The sequence below is a fragment of the Molothrus aeneus genome, unplaced genomic scaffold, assembly GCF_037042795.1.
Source record: "Molothrus aeneus isolate 106 unplaced genomic scaffold, BPBGC_Maene_1.0 scaffold_30, whole genome shotgun sequence".
Lineage (NCBI taxonomy): Eukaryota > Metazoa > Chordata > Aves > Passeriformes > Icteridae > Molothrus > Molothrus aeneus.
Window position 1 is genome coordinate 1,827,128 of NW_027098964.1, and position 17,720 is coordinate 1,844,847.

General features: G+C 70.2%; 1 protein-coding gene across 1 annotated transcript; it reads left to right on the forward strand.

Moving 5' to 3' along the window:
* The first annotated feature begins 198 nt into the window (after positions 1-198).
* On the forward strand, positions 199-17,628 carry PRRC2A (proline rich coiled-coil 2A). The gene is given in 30 exon segments (XM_066570849.1): positions 199-285; positions 625-743; positions 1,414-1,588; positions 2,091-2,175; positions 2,377-2,440; positions 2,627-2,773; positions 3,694-3,806; positions 4,733-4,797; positions 5,211-5,350; positions 5,832-5,916; positions 5,998-6,190; positions 7,172-7,246; positions 7,406-7,465; positions 7,655-7,849; positions 8,262-8,396; positions 9,026-9,332; positions 9,932-10,223; positions 10,545-11,476; positions 11,552-12,082; positions 12,085-12,365; positions 13,052-13,229; positions 13,661-13,776; positions 13,893-13,980; positions 14,455-14,533; positions 15,316-15,481; positions 15,614-15,832; positions 16,335-16,414; positions 16,789-16,963; positions 17,034-17,096; positions 17,335-17,628. Coding segments are annotated over 29 exon segments (5,427 nt in total). The 5' UTR covers positions 199-285; positions 625-649.
* The last annotated feature ends 92 nt before the right edge of the window (positions 17,629-17,720 follow it).

The window sequence follows — 17,720 nt, forward strand, 5'->3', positions numbered from 1 at the left end:
CCGCGGGGGAGCGCGCTCCCCCCCCTTCCCTCCACCCCGCATTGGTCTCGCCCGCTCGGCTCCCTCAGCCAATGGCGGCGCGTCCCCGCGGCGGCCTCGCCCCCCCCGCTGCGCGCGGTGCGGCCCGAGGCGCGCGGCGCATGCGCGGAGGCCCCGCGGGCCCTGTGTCGGAGGGAGGGAGGGAGGGGGGGGGCAGCGGAATCCGCCGCCATCCGGCGCCCGCCCGCCCCGCCCGCCGCCCCCGAGCGCGGAGCCGCCGCCGCGGAGCCCGCCCGGGGCGGACAGGTGGGTACGGGAACCGGGGGAGGGCGCGCAGATCCACCCGTAACACCCCCTCCCCCCCCCCATCCCGGCTCCCTCAGCGCAGGCCCGGCCGCCATCTTGGAACGGCGAGGCCCCCTCACACCGGGGCCCATCCCCCACCGCCGGTACCGGGAGGGGGCGGGGCCGGGGGTCCCGGTAAGGTGTGGGCGGGGCTCGGGGGGGGGTGTGTGAGGAGGGGGGGGCGGTTCCGTGACCCCCCCGGTGTTCTGAGGTGGGGGGGCGCGGCCTGCGGCCTGTACCGGGAGGTACCGGCAGCGGCGGCCCCGCGTGCCCCGGTGTGACCCCCCCACCCCCCCGCAGGTCCCGGTGCGGCCGATGCGGCGCCATGAGCGATCGGGCTGCGCGGGGCCGTCGCTACAACTGCCTGAGCCTCAGTGAGAGCTACCGGGGGCGGCCGCTCGAGCCCCCCCGCGCCGCCGGTAACCGGGGAACACCCGGGTTATGGGGGGGGGATGCGGGGTCAGGGAGGGAGGAGGGGGCCCCAAAATGGGGGAGGGCTCTGGGGTCCTCAAAATGGGACCCTTTGGTTTTGGGTGGGGTTGGGGAGGGGTCCCTAAAATGGGACCCCCCCCATGGTTTTGGGGGGATTTGTGGGTTTGAGGAGGGAGCTCCAAAATGGGACCCAGTCAGTTTTGGGGGGGGGGGGTTGGGGAGGGGTCCTCAAGTGGGACCCCCGTGCTTTTGGGGGGGTTGTGGGGTCCCTAAAATGGGGACCCCCCCCGGTTTTTGGGGTGGATGTAGTTTGAGGAGGGGTCTCCAAAATGAGACCCCCGTGGTTCTGGGGGGGGAGCTGGGGAGGGAGGAGGGGATCCCCAAAATAGGAGGGGGTTCAGGGGTCCTGGAGGGGGGGGTCCCTCTGGTGTGACCCCCCCCCCCCCCGTAGCTAAATGAGGGGGGCTCGGGGGTCCCGGGGGCGGTTCGGGGGTCTCACCCTGACCCTGCCCCCCCCAGGCGCCCCCCGCCATGGGCTGCAGAGCCTGGGCAAGGCCTGGGGGGCTCAGTGGGGCTCAGGGGTCTCAGTGGAGCTCAGGATCGGTTCGGGGGTCCCGGGGGCGGTTCGGGGGGCACTCAGGGGTCTCGCCCCCCCAGGCGCCCCCCGCCATGGGCTGCAGAGCCTGGGCAAGGTGCCCACCCGGCGCATGCCCCCCCCCGCGCACCTGCCGAGCCTGAAGGCCGAGAACAAAGGCAACGACCCCAACGTGGCCCTGGTGCCCCGAGACGGCTCGGGATGGGCCAGCCGCAGCGACCCCCCCGACCCCCGCAGGTGAGACCCCTGCCCATGGCCGGGGGGGGCACAGGGACCCCCCCTTGGGGCTGGGGAGGGGGCACAGGGACCCCCATGGATGGGCAGGGGGCTGGGATGGGGCAGCCGCAGCGACCCCCCCGACCCCCGCAGGTGAGACCCCTGCCCTGGGGCTGGGGAGGGGGCTCGGGGTGGGCAGAGGGACCCCCACCCCCGACCCCCATTAGTGGGGAGGGGTCCCGGGGCTGCAGCCCAGGGGGACTTTGGGGTACTCCAGTCACCCCCAGCCCCCATCCCTGCCCATGGGACCCTCTGGGGGTCCTTGGGGAGGGGTCCTGGGGGGGCCCTTGAGGAGGGGTCTCACCCCAGGGAGGAGCTTTGGGGAGGGGTCTCACCCCTGGGGGGGCTCCTTGGGGAGGGGTCTCACCCCTGGGAGGGTCTTTGGGGAGGGGTCTCACCCCTGGGAGGGTCCTTGGGGAGGGGTCTCACCCCTGACCCCGCCCCTTTGCCCCCTCCCCCCCAGTTCCGAGCCCTCCGCCCCTCCCCCGCCGCAGTCGCCGTCACCGCCGGATTCGCAGCCGCCTGCGGGGACCCCGGGGACCCCCGAGGTGAGACCCCCACCCAAACCCCCCCGAGACCCCCGATAATGGGGAGGGGTCCCCGGGGTGCACACGGGGGCACTTTGGACCACCCCAGGGACCCCCGGCCCCCCCGGTCCTGCACAATGGGGGCACTCGGGGGGGGTCCTGGGGGGGTCCCTGTGACCCCACCCCCCCTTGTGCTGACCCCTCCCCAAATTGCCCCCACAGAACCCCCCCCCGCCGCCAAGCGTGGCAAAGTCCTGGGCGCAGGCCAGCGGTTCCCCCGCCGATGGTGAGAGCTGGGGGGACCCCCGGGACCCCCCCAAATCCCCGCGGCCTTTGGGGGCACCCCCGACCCCTCGGGGGGGGTTTGGGGAGCCCCCTGCCCCCCCTTCCCCTGGGGTTTGGGGAGCCCCCCCGGGGTTTTCGGGGCTCCCCCCGGTTTCGGGGACCCCCCCTCATTTCCGGGGTCCCGCAGGTGCCAGGGCCCCCCCCCTCCCGGGCCGGTTCTCACGGGAGGAGTTCCCCAGTTTGGGGGCGGCCGCCGAGCGGGGGAGGGGCGGCCGCGAGCGGGGGGGCGCTGCCGACGCGTCGGGTGGGCGCGCACCGAGCCCCCGCCCCCCAGGTGAGTGAGACCCCTCCCCAAAATAACCCTGAGAGCCCCAAAATAACCCTGAGACCCCCCCAAAATACCCAAAATACCCCTGAGATCCCCAAACACCTTCCTGCACCGAGCCCCCGCCCCCCAGGTGAGTGAGACCCCTCCCCAAAATAACCCTGAGAGCCCCAAAATAACCCTGAGACCCCCCCAAAATACCCAAAATACCCCTGAGATCCCCAAACACCTTCCTGCACCGAGCCCCCGCCCCCCAGGTGAGTGAGACCCCTCCCCAAAATAACCCTGAGAGCCCCAAAATAACCCTGAGACCCCCCCAAAATACCCAAAATACCCCTGAGATCCCCAAACACCTTCCTGCACCGAGCCCCCGCCCCCCAGGTGAGTGAGACCCCTCCCCAAAATAACCCTGAGACCCCCCCAAAATACCCAAAATAGCCCTCAGATCCCCCCAAACACCTTCCTACACCGAGCCCCCGCCCCCCAGGTGAGTGAGACCCCCCCCAAAATAACCCTGAGAGCCCCCAAATACCCCTGAGACCCCCTGAGACCCCCCCAAAATACCCAAAATACCCCTGAGACCCTTCCCCAAAATACCCTAAATACCCCTGAGATCCCCAAACACTTTCCTGCACCGAGCCCCCGCCCCCCAGGTGAGTGAGACCCCTCCCCAAAATACCCAAAATACCCCTGAGACCCCCAGAACCTTCCTGCAGGGAGCCCCCGCCCCCACAGTGAGCCCCCCCAGACACCCCCAGAGCCCCCAGACCCCCATCTAACCCCCCCAGACCCCTCTCTATCGCCCCCAGACCCCCATTTACCCCCTTTGCCCCCCATTTACCCCATTTACCCCCCTTTTACCCCCCCAGACCCCCATTTACCCCCCATTTACCCCCTTGCCCCCCATTTACCCCATTTGCCCCCCCCAGGTGGCAGCTGGCGGGAGGGGCGCGGGGCCGAGGAGCCGCCGGCCGAAGGGGGGGGAGGAGCCCCCCCCGGGCCCCCCCATTTCCCCCCGTACCGGGGGGTGGTGCCGCCCTTTGTGAGTATGGACGCCCCCTCCCCAAAAAACCTCCTCCCCCCCAAAAAAAACCCCTCCCCAAAAAACCTCCTCCCCCCCGAAAAAAACCCTCCCCAAAAAAACCCCCCCCAAAAAAAACCCTCCCCCCAAAAAAACTCCCTCCCCCCCCAAAAAACCCTTCCCAAAATCCCCCTCCCCAAAAATTCTCCATCCCCAGAAAATGCCCCTCCCCAAAAAAATCTTCCCAAAAAAATCCCCCTCCCCAAAAATCCCCAAAATCTCCGTCCCCAAAACCCCTCCTCAAAATCCCCAATCCTGGGGGGCTCAGCCCAGGTGGGGAGGGGTCTGTGGCTGATTTTGGGTCTGGGGTCTGTGGCTGATTTTGGGGTCTGTGGCTGATTTTGGGGTCTGGGGTCTGTGGCTGATTTTGGGGTCTGTGGCTGATTTTGGGGTCTGCGGTCTGTGGCTGATTTTGGGTCTGGGGCCTGTGGCTGATGCTGATTATGGGGTCTGTGGCTGATTTTGGGTCTGTGGCTGGTGCTGATTTTGGGTCTGGGGTCTGTGGCTGGTGCTGATTTTGGGGTCTGTGGCTGATTTTGGGTCTGGGGTCTGTGGCTGGTGCTGATTTTGGGGTCTGTGGCTGATTTTGGGTCTGGGGTCTGTGGCTGATGCTGATTTTGGGGTCTGGGGTCTGTGGCTGATTTTGGGTCTGGGGTCTGTGGCTGATTTTGGGTCTGGGGTCTGGGGTCTGTGGCTGACGCTGATTTTGGGTCTGGGGTCTGTGGCTGGTGCTGATTTTGGGGTCTGTGGCTGATTTTGGGTCTGGGGTCTGTGGCTGGTGCTGATTTTGGGGTCTGTGGCTGATTTTGGGTCTGGGGTCTGTGGCTGACGCTGATTTTGGGTCTGGGGTCTGTGGCTGACGCTGATTTTGGGGTGTCCCCCCCCAGATGTACCCCCCGTACCTGCCCTTCCCGCCGCCCTACGGGCCCTTCCGGGGCCCCGACGCACAGAGGTGAGTGAGGAGGGGTCCCCAAAGACCCCCCGAGACCCCCAAATTCCCCCCAAATCCACCCCTGAGACCCCAAATTCCCCCCAAATCCACCCCCGAGACCCCAAATACCTCCCAAATCCCACCCCGAGACCCCCAAACCTCATTTCCGCCCAGTTCCCTCCATTCTGGGGTCCCCAAACCCCCCAGTCCCACTGAGGAGACCCCAGACCCAAATCCCCCATCCCCAATTCCCCCAGACCCAATTCTCCCAGACCCAAATCCCCCATCCCCAATTCCCCCATTCTGGGGTCCCCGAACTCACCAGTCCCACTGAGGAGACCCCAGACCCAAATCCCCCATCCCCAGTTCCCCCTTTCGGGGCTCCCCCCTTTGCCCCCCCTCACCCCGGGTGGGTTTTTTGGGGGTCCCCGCAGGTTCCCACGGCCGGGGGGTCCCCGGGGGGCTGCGGGGCCCCCTCGGGGGGGGTCTCCCCCCTCGCGCCCCCCGGTGCTGCGCCAGGACGAGCTCAGGGAGTTCGATGAGCTGGACCAGGAGAACGACGAGGGCTGGGCAGGTCCGGGGGCTTGGGGGGGATTTGGGGGGTCCTGGAGGGGTCCCACAGGGATTTGGGGGGTCCTGAGAGGTCCCTGGGTGATTTGGAAGAGATTTTTGGGGGGATTTGGGGGATTCTGGGGAGCTTTGGGGGTCCTAGTGGGATTTGGAGAGGATTTTGGGGGGGGGTCCTGAGGGGCTTTTGGGGGTCCCGGGGGATCTGGGGGGGTCCTGGGGGGATCCCAGGGGGATTCGGAGGGAATTTTTGGGGGGATTTGAGGGGTCCTGGGGGCATTTAGGGGGTCCTGGAGTGGTCCCAGGGGGATTTGGGGGGGATTTTGGGGGGGGTCCCAGGGGGATTTGTGAGGTCCTGGATGGATTTGGGGGGTCCTGGAGGGGTCCCAGGGGGATTTCGGGGGTGCCAGGGGGATTTGGGGGGTTTGGGGGGGTCTCTGGAGGGTTTTTGGGGTCCCTGGGCCCCCCACCCACATTTCCCCCCCCAGGAGCCCACGAGGAGGTCGATTACAGCGAGAAGCTGAAATTCAGCGATGAGGAGGACGGGCGGGATGAAGATGAGGATGATGAGGGGTGAGGCCCTCCCCAAATGGGGCAGCCCCCTCCCCAAATTCCCCCAAATTCCCCCCGTAACCCCCCCGTGTCCCCCCCCAGGAAGGAGAACGAGCCCCCGGCCCCGCCCAAAGCCGAGGCTCCGCCCCCCGCGAAGGAGGAGCCGCCCCCTCCCAAAGCGCCCCCGGAGGGGCCCAAGGAGGCTCCGCCCACCCCGGCCCCGCCCAGCCGGGCCCCGCCCCCTCCACCGCCCCCGCCCAACCGCGGCAGCTGGGCCACGCCCAACGAGCTTCCGGTGAGTGCTGGGCCACGCCCAACGAGCTTCCGGTGAGTGCTGGGACAGGTGTGATCCAGGTGTGTACAGGTGTGTACAGGTGTGTACAGGTGTGTGCTGGGCCACGCCCAACGAGCTTCCAGTGAGTGGGGAGGACAGGTGGGACACGGGTGTGATCCAGGTGTGATCCAGGTGTGTACAGGTGTGTACATGTGTGATACAGGTGTGATCCAGGTGTGTACAGGTGTGTACAGGTGTGATACAGGTGTGTGCTGGGCCACGCCCAACGAGCTTCCGGTGAGTGCAGGGACAGGTGTGATCCAGGTGTGATACAGGTGTGATCCAGGTGCGTACAGGTGTGATACAGGTGTGTACAGGTGTGATACAGGTGTGACACAGGTGTGTATAGGTGTGTATAGGTGTGACACAGGTGTGATACAGGTGTGTACAGGTGTGTGCTGGGCCACGCCCAACGAGCTTCCGGTGAGTGGGGTGGGGGACAGGTGTGAACACGGGTGTGATCCAGGTGTGATCCAGGTGCGATCCAGGTGCGACATGGGTGTGATCCAGGTGTGTACAGGTGTGATCCAGGTGTGTACAGGTGTGATCCAGGTGTGATCCAGGTGTGTCCAGGTGTGCACAGGTGTCCCCAGGTGTTCTCAGGTGCACACTGGTGTGTCCAGGTATGTTCAGGTGTGACACAGGCGCACACAGGTGCACCACAGGTGTGTTCCGGTGTTGCAGGTGTGTCACACACGTGTTTGTAGCTGCGTGCAGGTGTCTCCCAGGTGTCCCACAGGTATATCAGGTCTATTCCAGGTGTATCTCAGGTGTAACTCAGGTGTATCTCAGGTGTAACTCAGGTGTCTCCCAGGTGTCCTACAGGTATCTCAGGTGTTTCACAGGTGTCTCAGGTGTCTCTCAGGTGTATCCCAGGTGTCTCTCAGGTGTATCCCAGGTGTATCCCAGGTGCCTCACAGGTGCTGTATCTCACCCGTTCAGGATGAGGACGAGGCCTGGCGCCGCCGCCGCCGGCAGAGCTGCGCGGAGCTGTCGCAGGCCGTGGCGCGGGTGTCAGTGTGTGTCAGTCAGGTGTCAGTCACGTGTCTCTCAGCTATCACAGGTGTCTCTCAGGTGTATCCCAGGTGTCTCAGGTGTCCCACAGGTGTCTCAGGTGTATCCCAGGTGTATCCCAGGTGTCTCAGGTGTCTCACAGGTACATTATCTCACCCATAGGACGAGGACGAGGCCTGGCGCCGCCGCCGCCGGCAGAGCTGCGCGGAGCTGTCGCAGGCCGTGGGTGTAGTGTAGCTGTACAGGGCCGTACCCGGGTGTCTCTCAGGTGTCTCTCAGGTGTATCCCAGGTGTCTCTCAGGTGTATCTCAGGTGTATCTCAGGTGTATCCCAGGTGTCTCTCAGGTGTCTCTCAGGTGTATCCCAGGTGTATCCCAGGTGTCTCACAGGTACATTATCTCACCCGCTCAGGACGAGGACGAGGCCTGGCGCCGCCGCCGCCGGCAGAGCTGTGCGGAGCTGTCGCAGGCCGTGGCGCGGGCGCGGCGCCGCCGCGAGGCCGAGGAGCGCCGCATGGCCGAGCAGCGCCGCGCCGCCTGCGCCGAGAAGCTCAAGCGCCTGGACGAGAGATTCGGGGCCCCCCCCGAGCGCCGCCCCCCGCCCCTGGCGGGGCCGGGACCCCCCCCCGGCGGCGCCGAGACCCCCCCGGGACCCCCCCCCCAGCAGGAGGAGGAGCCGGCGCCGCCCCTCCCCCACCCCGAGGGGTCCCCGGAACCGCGGGAGGAGAAGGAGAGCGGCGGGGGAGGGGCAGGTGCGGAATTTGGGGAGGGGTCTGGGGGGGGGGATTTGGGGAGGGGCAGGTGGGGAATTTGGGGAGGGGGCTGGGAGGATTTGGGGAGGGGCGGGTGGGGAATTTGGGGAGGGGGTTGGGAGGATTTGGGGAGGGGCACAAACACCCCCTGACCCCGCCCTCCCCTTTTTTTCCCCTCCCCCAGCAGAGCCCCCGGGCCTGGAGGTGCCCCCGGAGCCCCCCGAGGAGCCCCCCCCGCCCCCCCCGGCCGTGGCCACGCCCCCCAAGGGGGGGGGAGACCCCAAGGGCGAGGGGGGGGCGGCCCCTCCCCCCCGGCAGGCCCCGCCCCCCCCCCCGGCGCAGCCCCCCCAGTACCCAAAGTACCAGAAATCGCTGCCCCCCCGGTTCCAGCGGCAGCAGCAGGTGGGGAGGGGGCTCGGGGAGTGGGGAGGGGGAGTGGGGAGGGGGCTCGGGGAGTGGGGAGGGGCTGGGGAATTGGGGAGGGGGCTCGGGAACTGGGGAGGGGGCTCGGGGAGTGGGGAGGGGGCTCGGGGAGTGGGGAGGGGCTGGGAAATTGGGGGGGGGGCTCGGGAATTGGGGAGGGGCTGGGAAATTGGGGGAGGGGCTGAGTTGTGGGGTTGGGAACGGGGAGACCCCCCCTCAATACCAGAGTCTGGCAGGGGGGGTTGGGCGTGCCCCTTTTTGGGGAGGGGTCTCACCCCATGGCCCCAAATTTGGGGATCCTGAGTGGGGTTTTCCCTCAGGGGGTTTCAGTCAGGGGGTCCTTGGGGAGGGGTCTCAGATGGTTCCCCCCACCCTGGGGGTCTCTGGGTTATTTGGGCGGGGTCTTGGGGTTATTGGGGCGGGGTCTCGGGGTTATTTGGGCGGGGTCTCGGGGTTATTGGGGCGGGGTCTCGGGGTTATTTGGGCGGGGGTCTCTGATGGTTCCCCCCACTCCGGGGGTCTCGGGGTTATTGGGGCGGGGCTCTCGGGGTTATTGGGGCGGGGTCTCGGGGTTATTGGGCGGGGGTCTCACCCCGTGTCCCCCCCAGGAGCAGCTCCTCAAGCAGCAGCAGTGGCAGCAGCAGCAGCAGCAGCACGGGCCCCCCCCGGCCCCGCCCCCGGCCGCAGCCCCCTCCCCATCCCTGGGGGCTCTGGGGGCGCCCCCGGCCCCCCCCGGGCCCCCCAAACTCTTCGGGGCCCTGGGGCGCCCCCCCCCGGCCCTGCCCCAGTTGGGCTTCGACCCCCGCTGGGTGATGCTGCCCCCCCCCCCCTACGTGGACCCCCGGCTGCTGCCCCCCCCCCGCGCCCCCCACGTAGACTTCTACCCCCCCGGACCCCCCGGAGTGCCCCCCTCGGGTGAGGGGGGGGTTTGGGAGGGGGTCTCTGCATTATTGGGGTATTTTGGGGGGGGGTCTCTGATTTATTTGGGTTATTCCTGGGCGGTCTCTGTATTTTTGGGGCATTTTGGGGGGGGTCTCTGATTTATTTGGGTTATTCCTGGGGGGTCTCTGATTTGTTTGGGTCATTCCTGGGGGGTCTCTGTATTTCTGGGGGGGTCTCTGTATTTTTGGGGTATGTTTTGGGGGGGGGGTCTCTGTATTTTGGGGGGGCGGTCTCTGTATTTTTAGGGTATTTTCGGGGTATTTTTGGGGGTCTCTGTATTTTTGGGGGGGTCTCTATTTTTGGGGTATTTTTGGGGGGGTCTCTGTAATTTTGGGGTAACTTTGGGGTATTTTTGGGGGGTCTCTGTATTTTTGGGATATTTTTGGTGGGGTCTCTATTTTTGGGATATTTTCGGGGTATTTTTGGGGGGTCTCTGTATTTTTGGGATATTTTTGGGGGGGTCTCTATTTTTGGGATATTTTTGGGGTATTTTTGGGGGGTCTCTGTATTTTTGGGATATTTTCAGGATATTTTTGGGGGGTCTCTCACCCATTTCCCCCCCCCCATTCCAGGCCTGCTGCCCCGGGAGCGCTCGGACAGCGGGGGCGGGGGAGGGGGAGGGGGAGGGGGGGGCTCCCCCTCGGAGCCCTTCGAGCGCCCCGCCCCCGCCGCCGCCCCTCCCCCCCCGACCCTGCGGGACCGCGGGACCCCCCCGGGGGGAGGGGGCGGGGGCGACCCCTCCCCCCCCCAGCCCAAACCCTCCTGGGGGGGCGAGGCCTTCCCGGGACCCCCCCCCCCCGAAACGCGGGGGCTGCCCACGGCCCTGCGCCCCCCCCCCGGCGACGACGACAGCAAGGGGCGAAGGTGAGGGGGGGAGGGGATTGGGGCGGGGCGAAGGTGAGGGGGGGAGGGGATTGGGGCGGGGCTAAGGTGGGGGGGAGGGGATTGGGGCGGGGCGAAGGTGGGGGGGAGGGGATTGGGGCGAAGGTCGGGGGGGAGGGGATTGGGGCGGGGCGAAGGTGAGGGGGAGGGGCTGCAATACTGGGGGGGGGTCCGGGGCAGTTTTGGGGGGGATTTTGGGGCTCGGGGGGGGCTGCAATGATGGGGGGAGGTCAGGGGGAATTTGGGGAGATTCCGGGGGTCCCGCCCCCCTTTAACTCCCCCGTTTTCCTTCCCCCCCCCCAGGAGTGAGACCCCCCCCGTTCGCCTGCGGGACCCCGGGGCGCCCCCCCCCCCTTACGGCTACGCCCCCCCCTTCGAGAACGGGGGAGGGGCAGGGGGCGCCCCCCCCCTCCCCCGCTTCCCTCCCCCCCCCGCCGCCGACCCCGCCCCGACCACGCCCCCTCCCCCCGCCCGGCCCTGGGCCCTGCCCCCCCCCCAGAGCGACGCGACCCCCCCGGAGCCGCCCCCTCCCCCCGGCGCCGCCGCCCCCTCCCCCCGCCCAGCCCCCCCCTCCTTCAAGGAGCCGCCCCCCACCAAAAAAGCGGCGCCGCCCCCCCAAAAACCCCCCAAGGACGAGTTCGGGGCGGGGGGAGGGGCGGCGGCAGCAGCTCTGGGGGGGCCCCCCAAGGAGGAGGGGGGAGGGGCAGGGGGAGGGGCCTCGCGCCGCACCCCCCGCGCCCCCCCCGACCCCCACAAACCCCCCCGGGGCGGGGGTGGGGGAGGGGCTCGCACGGAGACCCGCTGGGGACCCCGGCCCGGGGGGGGCGGGGCAGGGGGCGGCCCCCCCCGCCGCGCCCCTCCCCCCCCATCCGAGGAAACCCCGCCCCCTCCCCCTCGGCGGGCGGGGCCCATCAAGAAAGCCCCGCCCCAAAAGGAGGAGGGGGGGCCTGGGGGGATGGGCGAGGACCCCTCCCCCAAAGCCCCCCCCAAAGCCAAGCCCAGCCCCTCCCCCACGGCCCCCAAAGACCCCGGGGCGCCCCCGGGGGGGGCGGGGGGCGGTGGGGGAGGGGGCGGCTCCTCCCCCTCCCGGCGCCGCTGCCGCGACCCCGCCCCCATGGACCGGGACCGGGACCGGGGGGCTCCGCAGAGGGGGGGGCGCCCGCGGGGGGGGCGCGGGGAATTCTTCGCCCGGGGCCGGGGCTTCCGGGGCTCCTACGGGGGGCGGGGCCGGGGGGGGGCAGGGGGCGGCACCGGGGGGGGCCCCGCAGCGACCGGGGGAGGGGGCGGGTCCCGCGGCCGCCCCGCCCCCTCCGCGTCCCGGGAATTCCGCGGCTTCCGCGGCCCCGCCCCCGTGGGGGGAGGGGCGCTCAGCGCCGCGGCCCCTCCCCCCCCTCCCCCCCCGTCCGGGCCCGGCGCCCCCCCCGCCCCCCCCGGCTCCGAGCCCCGCAGCGAAGGCTCCGAGTACGAGGAGGAGCCGCCCCCGCCCCCCCCCCACCGGCGGCGCCTGCGCGGCTCCGAGAGCTCGGACGCGGGGGGAGGGGCGGGGGGCGGGGCCGGCAGCCCGACCCCACCCCCGCCCCACCCCCACCACCCCCCCCCGGGGCTGCCCCCCCGCGCCCCCCCCCGCGGCGGCCGCGTTTTCACCCCCAGGGGGGTCCCGTCCCGGAGGGGGCGGGGCGGCGGCGGGGGCGGGGCGAGGGCCTGGACCCCGCCCTCCCAGCAGCCCCTCCCCCAATCCCAGCAGGCCCCGCGCGGCTCGGGGGCGGGGGGAGGGGCGGGCTCGGAGCGCCCCCCCCGGCGGCGGCGGCACGGGCGGGGGGGGCAGCACCAGGACAAACCCCCCGGTTCCGCCGCCTGCACCGCCAGGAGCCCGGCCCCGCCCCCGGGCCCGCCCCCGCCCCGCCCCCGGCCCCGCCCCCGCCCTCCCGGCGCGGCCCCCCCCGCTCCCCCGAGCACAACTCGGACCAATGGGAAACGGCCTCGGAGAGCTCCGACCTGGGGGGGCGCAGGGGGGGCCCCCCCGGCCCCGAGCGCGACCCCCCCGCCCCCGGCGGCCCCCCCGCCCAGGGACCGCCCCCTCCCCCCTCCCCGCCCCCTCCCTCGGGAGCGCCCCCTCCCCCAAACGCCCCGCCCAGCCCCCGCCTGGCCAAGCGCAGCTTCTCCAGCCAGCGCCGCTCCGGGGGGGGCGGGGCTCCCGCGGGGGGGCCGCCCCCGGCCCCGCCCCAAAACTCCGCCCCCCCCCAGCAGCAGCAGCAGCAGCACGGGGGGGGGGCGGCCGCAGCGGGGGGGGCCGGAGCGGCGGCGGCAGAGGGGGGGACGGCAAGAGGGGGTGGCCCTCGCCCCGAAACCGCGGGTGAGGAACTGGGGAGGGGTCTGGGGATGGGGGGGGAGCGATGTGGGGGCGCTTGAGTCACCTCAGAATGAATTTGGGGGGTGCTGGGGGTCTGGGGGGGTCTTTGAGGGCGGGGGGAGTTGAGGGTGGGGGGGTCTGGGCATAGTTAGGGGGGGTTTGGGGTCTTGAGTGGCTCTAGAATGTGGTGGGGGGGGATTCGGGGGGTCTGGGGGAATTTGGGGAGGGGGTTGGGGGTGGAATTGGGGGTCTTGAGTCACTTTAGAATGAACTGGGGGGGGATTTTGGGGGTCCGGGGGGGCTCTTGGAGGGCTTAGAAGGGGCTGAGAATTTTTGGGGTTTTTATTTTTGGGGGGGGGGGGGGGTCTCTCTCTCACCCTCCCCCTCCCCCTCCCCCTTTGGCAGCCGTAACCCCGAGGAGCCCCCGGCCCCTCCCCCCGCCCCCCCCGGCTCGGGCGGGGCCCCCCCGGGGCTGGCGCTGCCCCCGCCCCCCCCCTCGGCCGTGTTCCGCCTGGACCGGGTGGTCCCGAGCGACCCCGGGGGCATCCGCAGGGCCCTGGCACAGCTGCGACCCCCCCCCCACAAAGGGGGCACGGCTGGGACCCCCCCCTCGGCACCGGGGCTGCCCCCGACGGCAGGTATGGACCCCAAAAACACCAAAAACCGCCCCAAAAACACCCAAAAACTGCCCCAAAAACATCCTAAACCCCCCCTCGGCACCGGGGCTTCCCCCGACGGCAGGTATGGACCCCAAAAACACCAAAAAACACCCAAAAACACCCAAAAACATCCTAAACCCCCCCTCGGCACCGGGGCTGCCCCCGACGGCAGGTATGGACCCCAAAAACACCAAAAAACACCCAAAAACACCCAAAAACATCCTAAACCCCCCCTCGGCACCGGGGCTGCCCCCGACGGCAGGTATGGAACCCCAAAAAACACCAAACACCCAAAATCACCCCAAAAACACCCAAAAAACCCCAAATAAGCCCCGCCCTGTTTTCCCCCATAACCCTTCCCCCATTGACCCCTCCCCCATTAACCCCTCCCCCCCATTTTCTCCCCGCAGCCCCCCCGGAGCCCCCCCTGGGCCCCCCCCTGGGCCCCCCCGGCGCCCCCCGGCCCGGCCCCACCCCCACCCTCGGGGGCTTCTTGGCCAAACGGCGCCAGAGAGGCCAGAGCCAGGTATGGGGGAGGGGCACGGGGGGAGGGGCGGGGAAAAAGGAGGGGGAAGGGGCGCATGGGGGGTCCGGGGGGGTCTCCCCTCCCCCCACTGACCCCCCCCTCCCCTGCCCCCCCAGGACCCTCTGGGGTTTGGGGACCCCCAGCAGGACGGGGGGGAGACCCAGGGGGGGCTGAGCCCCCCCCTCTGGAGCCACCTGCCCACCAGTAAGGGACTGGGACAGACTGGGATAAACTGGGAGGGGATTGGGGGGCACTGGGACAGACTGGGACAGACTGGGGGGGACTGGGACAGACTGGGAGGGACTGGGACAAACTGGGAGGGGATTGGGGGGACTGGGACAGACTGGGAGGGACTGGGACAAACTGGGACACACTGGGAGGGGATTGGGGGGGGACTAGGACAAACTGGGATAAACTGGGAGGGGATTGGGGGGCACTGGGACAGACTGGGAGGGACTGGGACAAACTGGGAGGGACTGGGACAAACTGGGATAAACTGGGAGGGGATTGGGGGGCACTGGGACAAACTGGGAGGGAGACTGGCGGGGAAGCTGGAGGGGCACTGGGATGGACTGGGAGGGGAATCGGGGGTCACTGGGAGTTATTGGGGGTCACTGGTCCTTACTGGGGGGGTCACTGGTCCTTATTGGTCCTTACTGGTCATTCCCCCCCCCCCAGGTGCCCCCCCCAAGCCGCTCCCCCGGGGCAGCCCTGGCTGGAGCCCCTCCCCCCCTTCGAGGAGAGCGCCAGCCCCGAGGTGAGGGGGGGGGAGGGGGGGTCCGGGGGGGTCCCTGTGTGTCCCTGACCCCCCCATTTCCCATTATTCCCCCCCCCAGGACAGTGGCGTGGAGCTCAGCGGTGACTCTGGGGGTCCCTGGGTGACTCTGGGGGTCCCTGTGTGACTCTGGGGGTCCCTGGGTGACTCTGGGGGTGTCCCTGGGTGTCCCTGGGGGTCCCCGTGTGTCCCTGACCCCCCCATTTTCCCCCCCCAGGACAGTGGCGTGGAGCTCAGCGGTGACTCTGGGGGTCCCTGGGTGACTCTGGGGGTGTCCATGGGTGACTCTGGGGGTGTCCCTGGGGGTGTCCATGGGGGTCCCCGTGTGTCCCTGACCCCCCCATTTCCCATTTTTCCCCCCCCAGGACAGTGGCGTGGAGCTCAGCGGTGACTCTGGGGGTCCCTGGGTGACTCTGGGGGTCCCTGGGTGACTCTGGGGGTGTCCCTGGGGGTCCCTGTGTGACTCTGGGGGTCCCCGTGTGTCCCTGACCCCCCATTATTCCCCCAGGACAGTGGCGTGGAGCTCAGCGGTGACTCTGGGGGTCCCTGTGTGACTCTGGGGGTCCCTGGGTGACTCTGGGGGTGTCCCTGGGGGTCCCTGTGTGACTCTGGGGGTCCCCGTGTGTCCCTGACCCCCCATTATTCCCCCAGGACAGTGGCGTGGAGCTCAGCGGTGACTCTGGGGGTCCCTGGGTGACTCTGGGGGTGTCCCTGGGTGTCCCTGGGGGTCCCCGTGTGTCCCTGACCCCCCATTATTCCCCCAGGACAGTGGCGTGGAGCTCAGCGGTGACTCCGGCGCCTGCAGCCAGCGCAGCTCCCCCGATGGGGGCGGGGCCCAGCCCCCGGGCCCCTCCCCCCTGCCCCAGGGCCCCCCCCCCAGGGGGACCCCCCCGGGCCCCCCCGAGCCGCGGGGCCGCCTGCCCCTCCCCCGCCAGGACGCCCAGGTACCCCCAAAACCCCCAAATTTATAGGGGGGAAGGGGGGGGAGGGGCCAGGGGTGTCCTGCCCCTCCCCCACCTCGTTTTCTGCCCCTTCCCCCTCATTTTTGCCCCTCCCCCGCAGGTGCTGGGGGCCCCCCCCGGGCCCCCCCCCGGCCCCATCGGCACCGAGCGCTCGCAGAGGGCCCGGAACGGCCCCCCCTGCCCCTCCCCCACCGCCAGCGAGGGCTGGGGGGGGCGGGACCGGGACCCCCCCCGGCCGCCCCTCCCCCCACACCTGCAACGGGGGCGGGGCCAGAAGGAGGCGCTGCCCCTCCCCCCACCCGGGGGCGGGGACATTGGGGTACGGGGGAGGGGGATGGGTTTGGGGTCGGGTTTGGGGTTTGTGGGATTTTGGGTCGGGTTCGGGATTTGGGGTCGGGTTTTGGGTCAGGATTTGGGATTTGGGGTCAGGATTTGGGTTTTAGGCTTGGCCCAGGGGGGTCTCACTTTGTTTGGGGTTTGGGGTTTTTGGGTCACAATTTGGGGTCTTTTGGGGTCAGGTTTGGGGGTCTCTGACTCCGTTCCCCCCCCCAGCTCAGCGCTGTCCCCCGGGACTGGGAGCTGCTGCCGGGGGAGGGTCCCGAGCCCCCCCCAACCCCCCCCAGGATCCCCCCAGAGCCCAAAGGGACCCCCAGGGACCCCCCCAGGGACCCCCCCGGGGCTGGGGGGCAGCGCCAGCCCCTCCCCCCCCCCGAGGTGTGCTACGGGGGGGGCGGGGCCACCGGGCAGGTACGGGGGGGGGAGGGGCTCTGGGGGGGGTCCTGGGGGGTCTCCATGGGTCTGACCCAACCCCCCCCCCCCAGGTGCCCCCCCCGGCCGTGGAGCCCCCCCCGGGCAGCAGCGGCAGCTTCAGGCCAGGGACCCCCACGGTGACCCCGTACAGGTACCGGGGGGTGGGGACACCTGGGGGGGACACCTGGGGGGGACACCTGGAATGGGGGGGGACACCTGGGAATGGGGGGGGACACCTGGGAATGGGGGGGGACACCTGGGAATGGGGGGGGTCAAGGGGGGCACACCTGAAGGGGCACCTGGGGGCACACCTGGGATTTGGGGGGGCACACCTGGAGGAGGGGGGACACAGCTGAGAGAGATTCACACCTGGGGAGGGGGCACACCTGTGCTCATGGGGGGTGGGGGGGGGGGGTCACACCTGGGGTCAGGGGGGGTCACACCTGGGGTCAGGGGGGTCACACCTGGGGTCAGGGGGGGGTCACAGCTGTGGCTCAGCCCCGCCCCCCCCGTTTCCCCCCCCAGGCCGGTGCTGGTGGCGGGGGCGGGGCTGCCCCTCCCCCCCCTCAAGGGCCCCTTCGTGGATTTCCTGGGGGGGGGCCCCGAGCTGGCCAAGCTGGGGGGGGCGGGGGGGGTCCTGTACCCGCCCCCCCCCTTCCTGTACGGCCCCTTCTGCCCCGACCCCCCCCCCGTGCTGCAGGTGAGTGACGGGCAAAGGGGGCGGGGCCAGAGCGCGAAATGGGCGGGGCTAACGCGGCCACGCCCCGCAGGTGCGGCAGGAGCTGACCCCGCCCTCGGAGTTCTACGGGCAGGGCCAGAGCAGCTTCCAGCAGGTGAGGGGCGGGGCTAAAACATCTGGGCGGGGCTTACACACTTGGGTGGGGCTAAAACACCTGGGCGAGGCTAAAACACACCTGGGGTGACTCCACCCTCACCTGGGCGGGGCTTACACTGACGTGGGCAGGGCTTGGCCTCACCTGGGCTGGCCCCGCCCTCACCCGAGGCCAAGCCCCGCCCCCAGCTGTCGGTGGCCCCGCCCCTGACCCCGTTTTCTCTCCCCTCCCCCCCCAGATGCTGCTGCCGTTGGTGGAGCCCCCCCCGGTTCCGGCCCCTCCCCCTCCCCCCGTCGTCAACTTCGGGGCCCCCCCAGCGCCGCCCCTCCCCCTCCTGCCGCTGGGCCGCCTCCTGGCCCCGCCCACCCGGGCCTTCGCCCCGCCCCCTCCGCGCGGGCCCCGCCCTCCTGAGCCTCCCCCTCCCCCCGGGGCCCCACCCCCACCCTCCTCATCCTCATCCTCCTCCGCCCCTCCCCCCCCTCCCCGCCGCCCCCCCGGCGCTTGGGGCCCCCCCAGGACCCCCCCCCAGTGACCCCTCCCCCACCCCCCCCCCGGTATTTATGCGGGTGGGGGAGGGGCCGCCGTTATCACCCCTCCCCCCCACCCTGGGTTAAAAAAACCAAC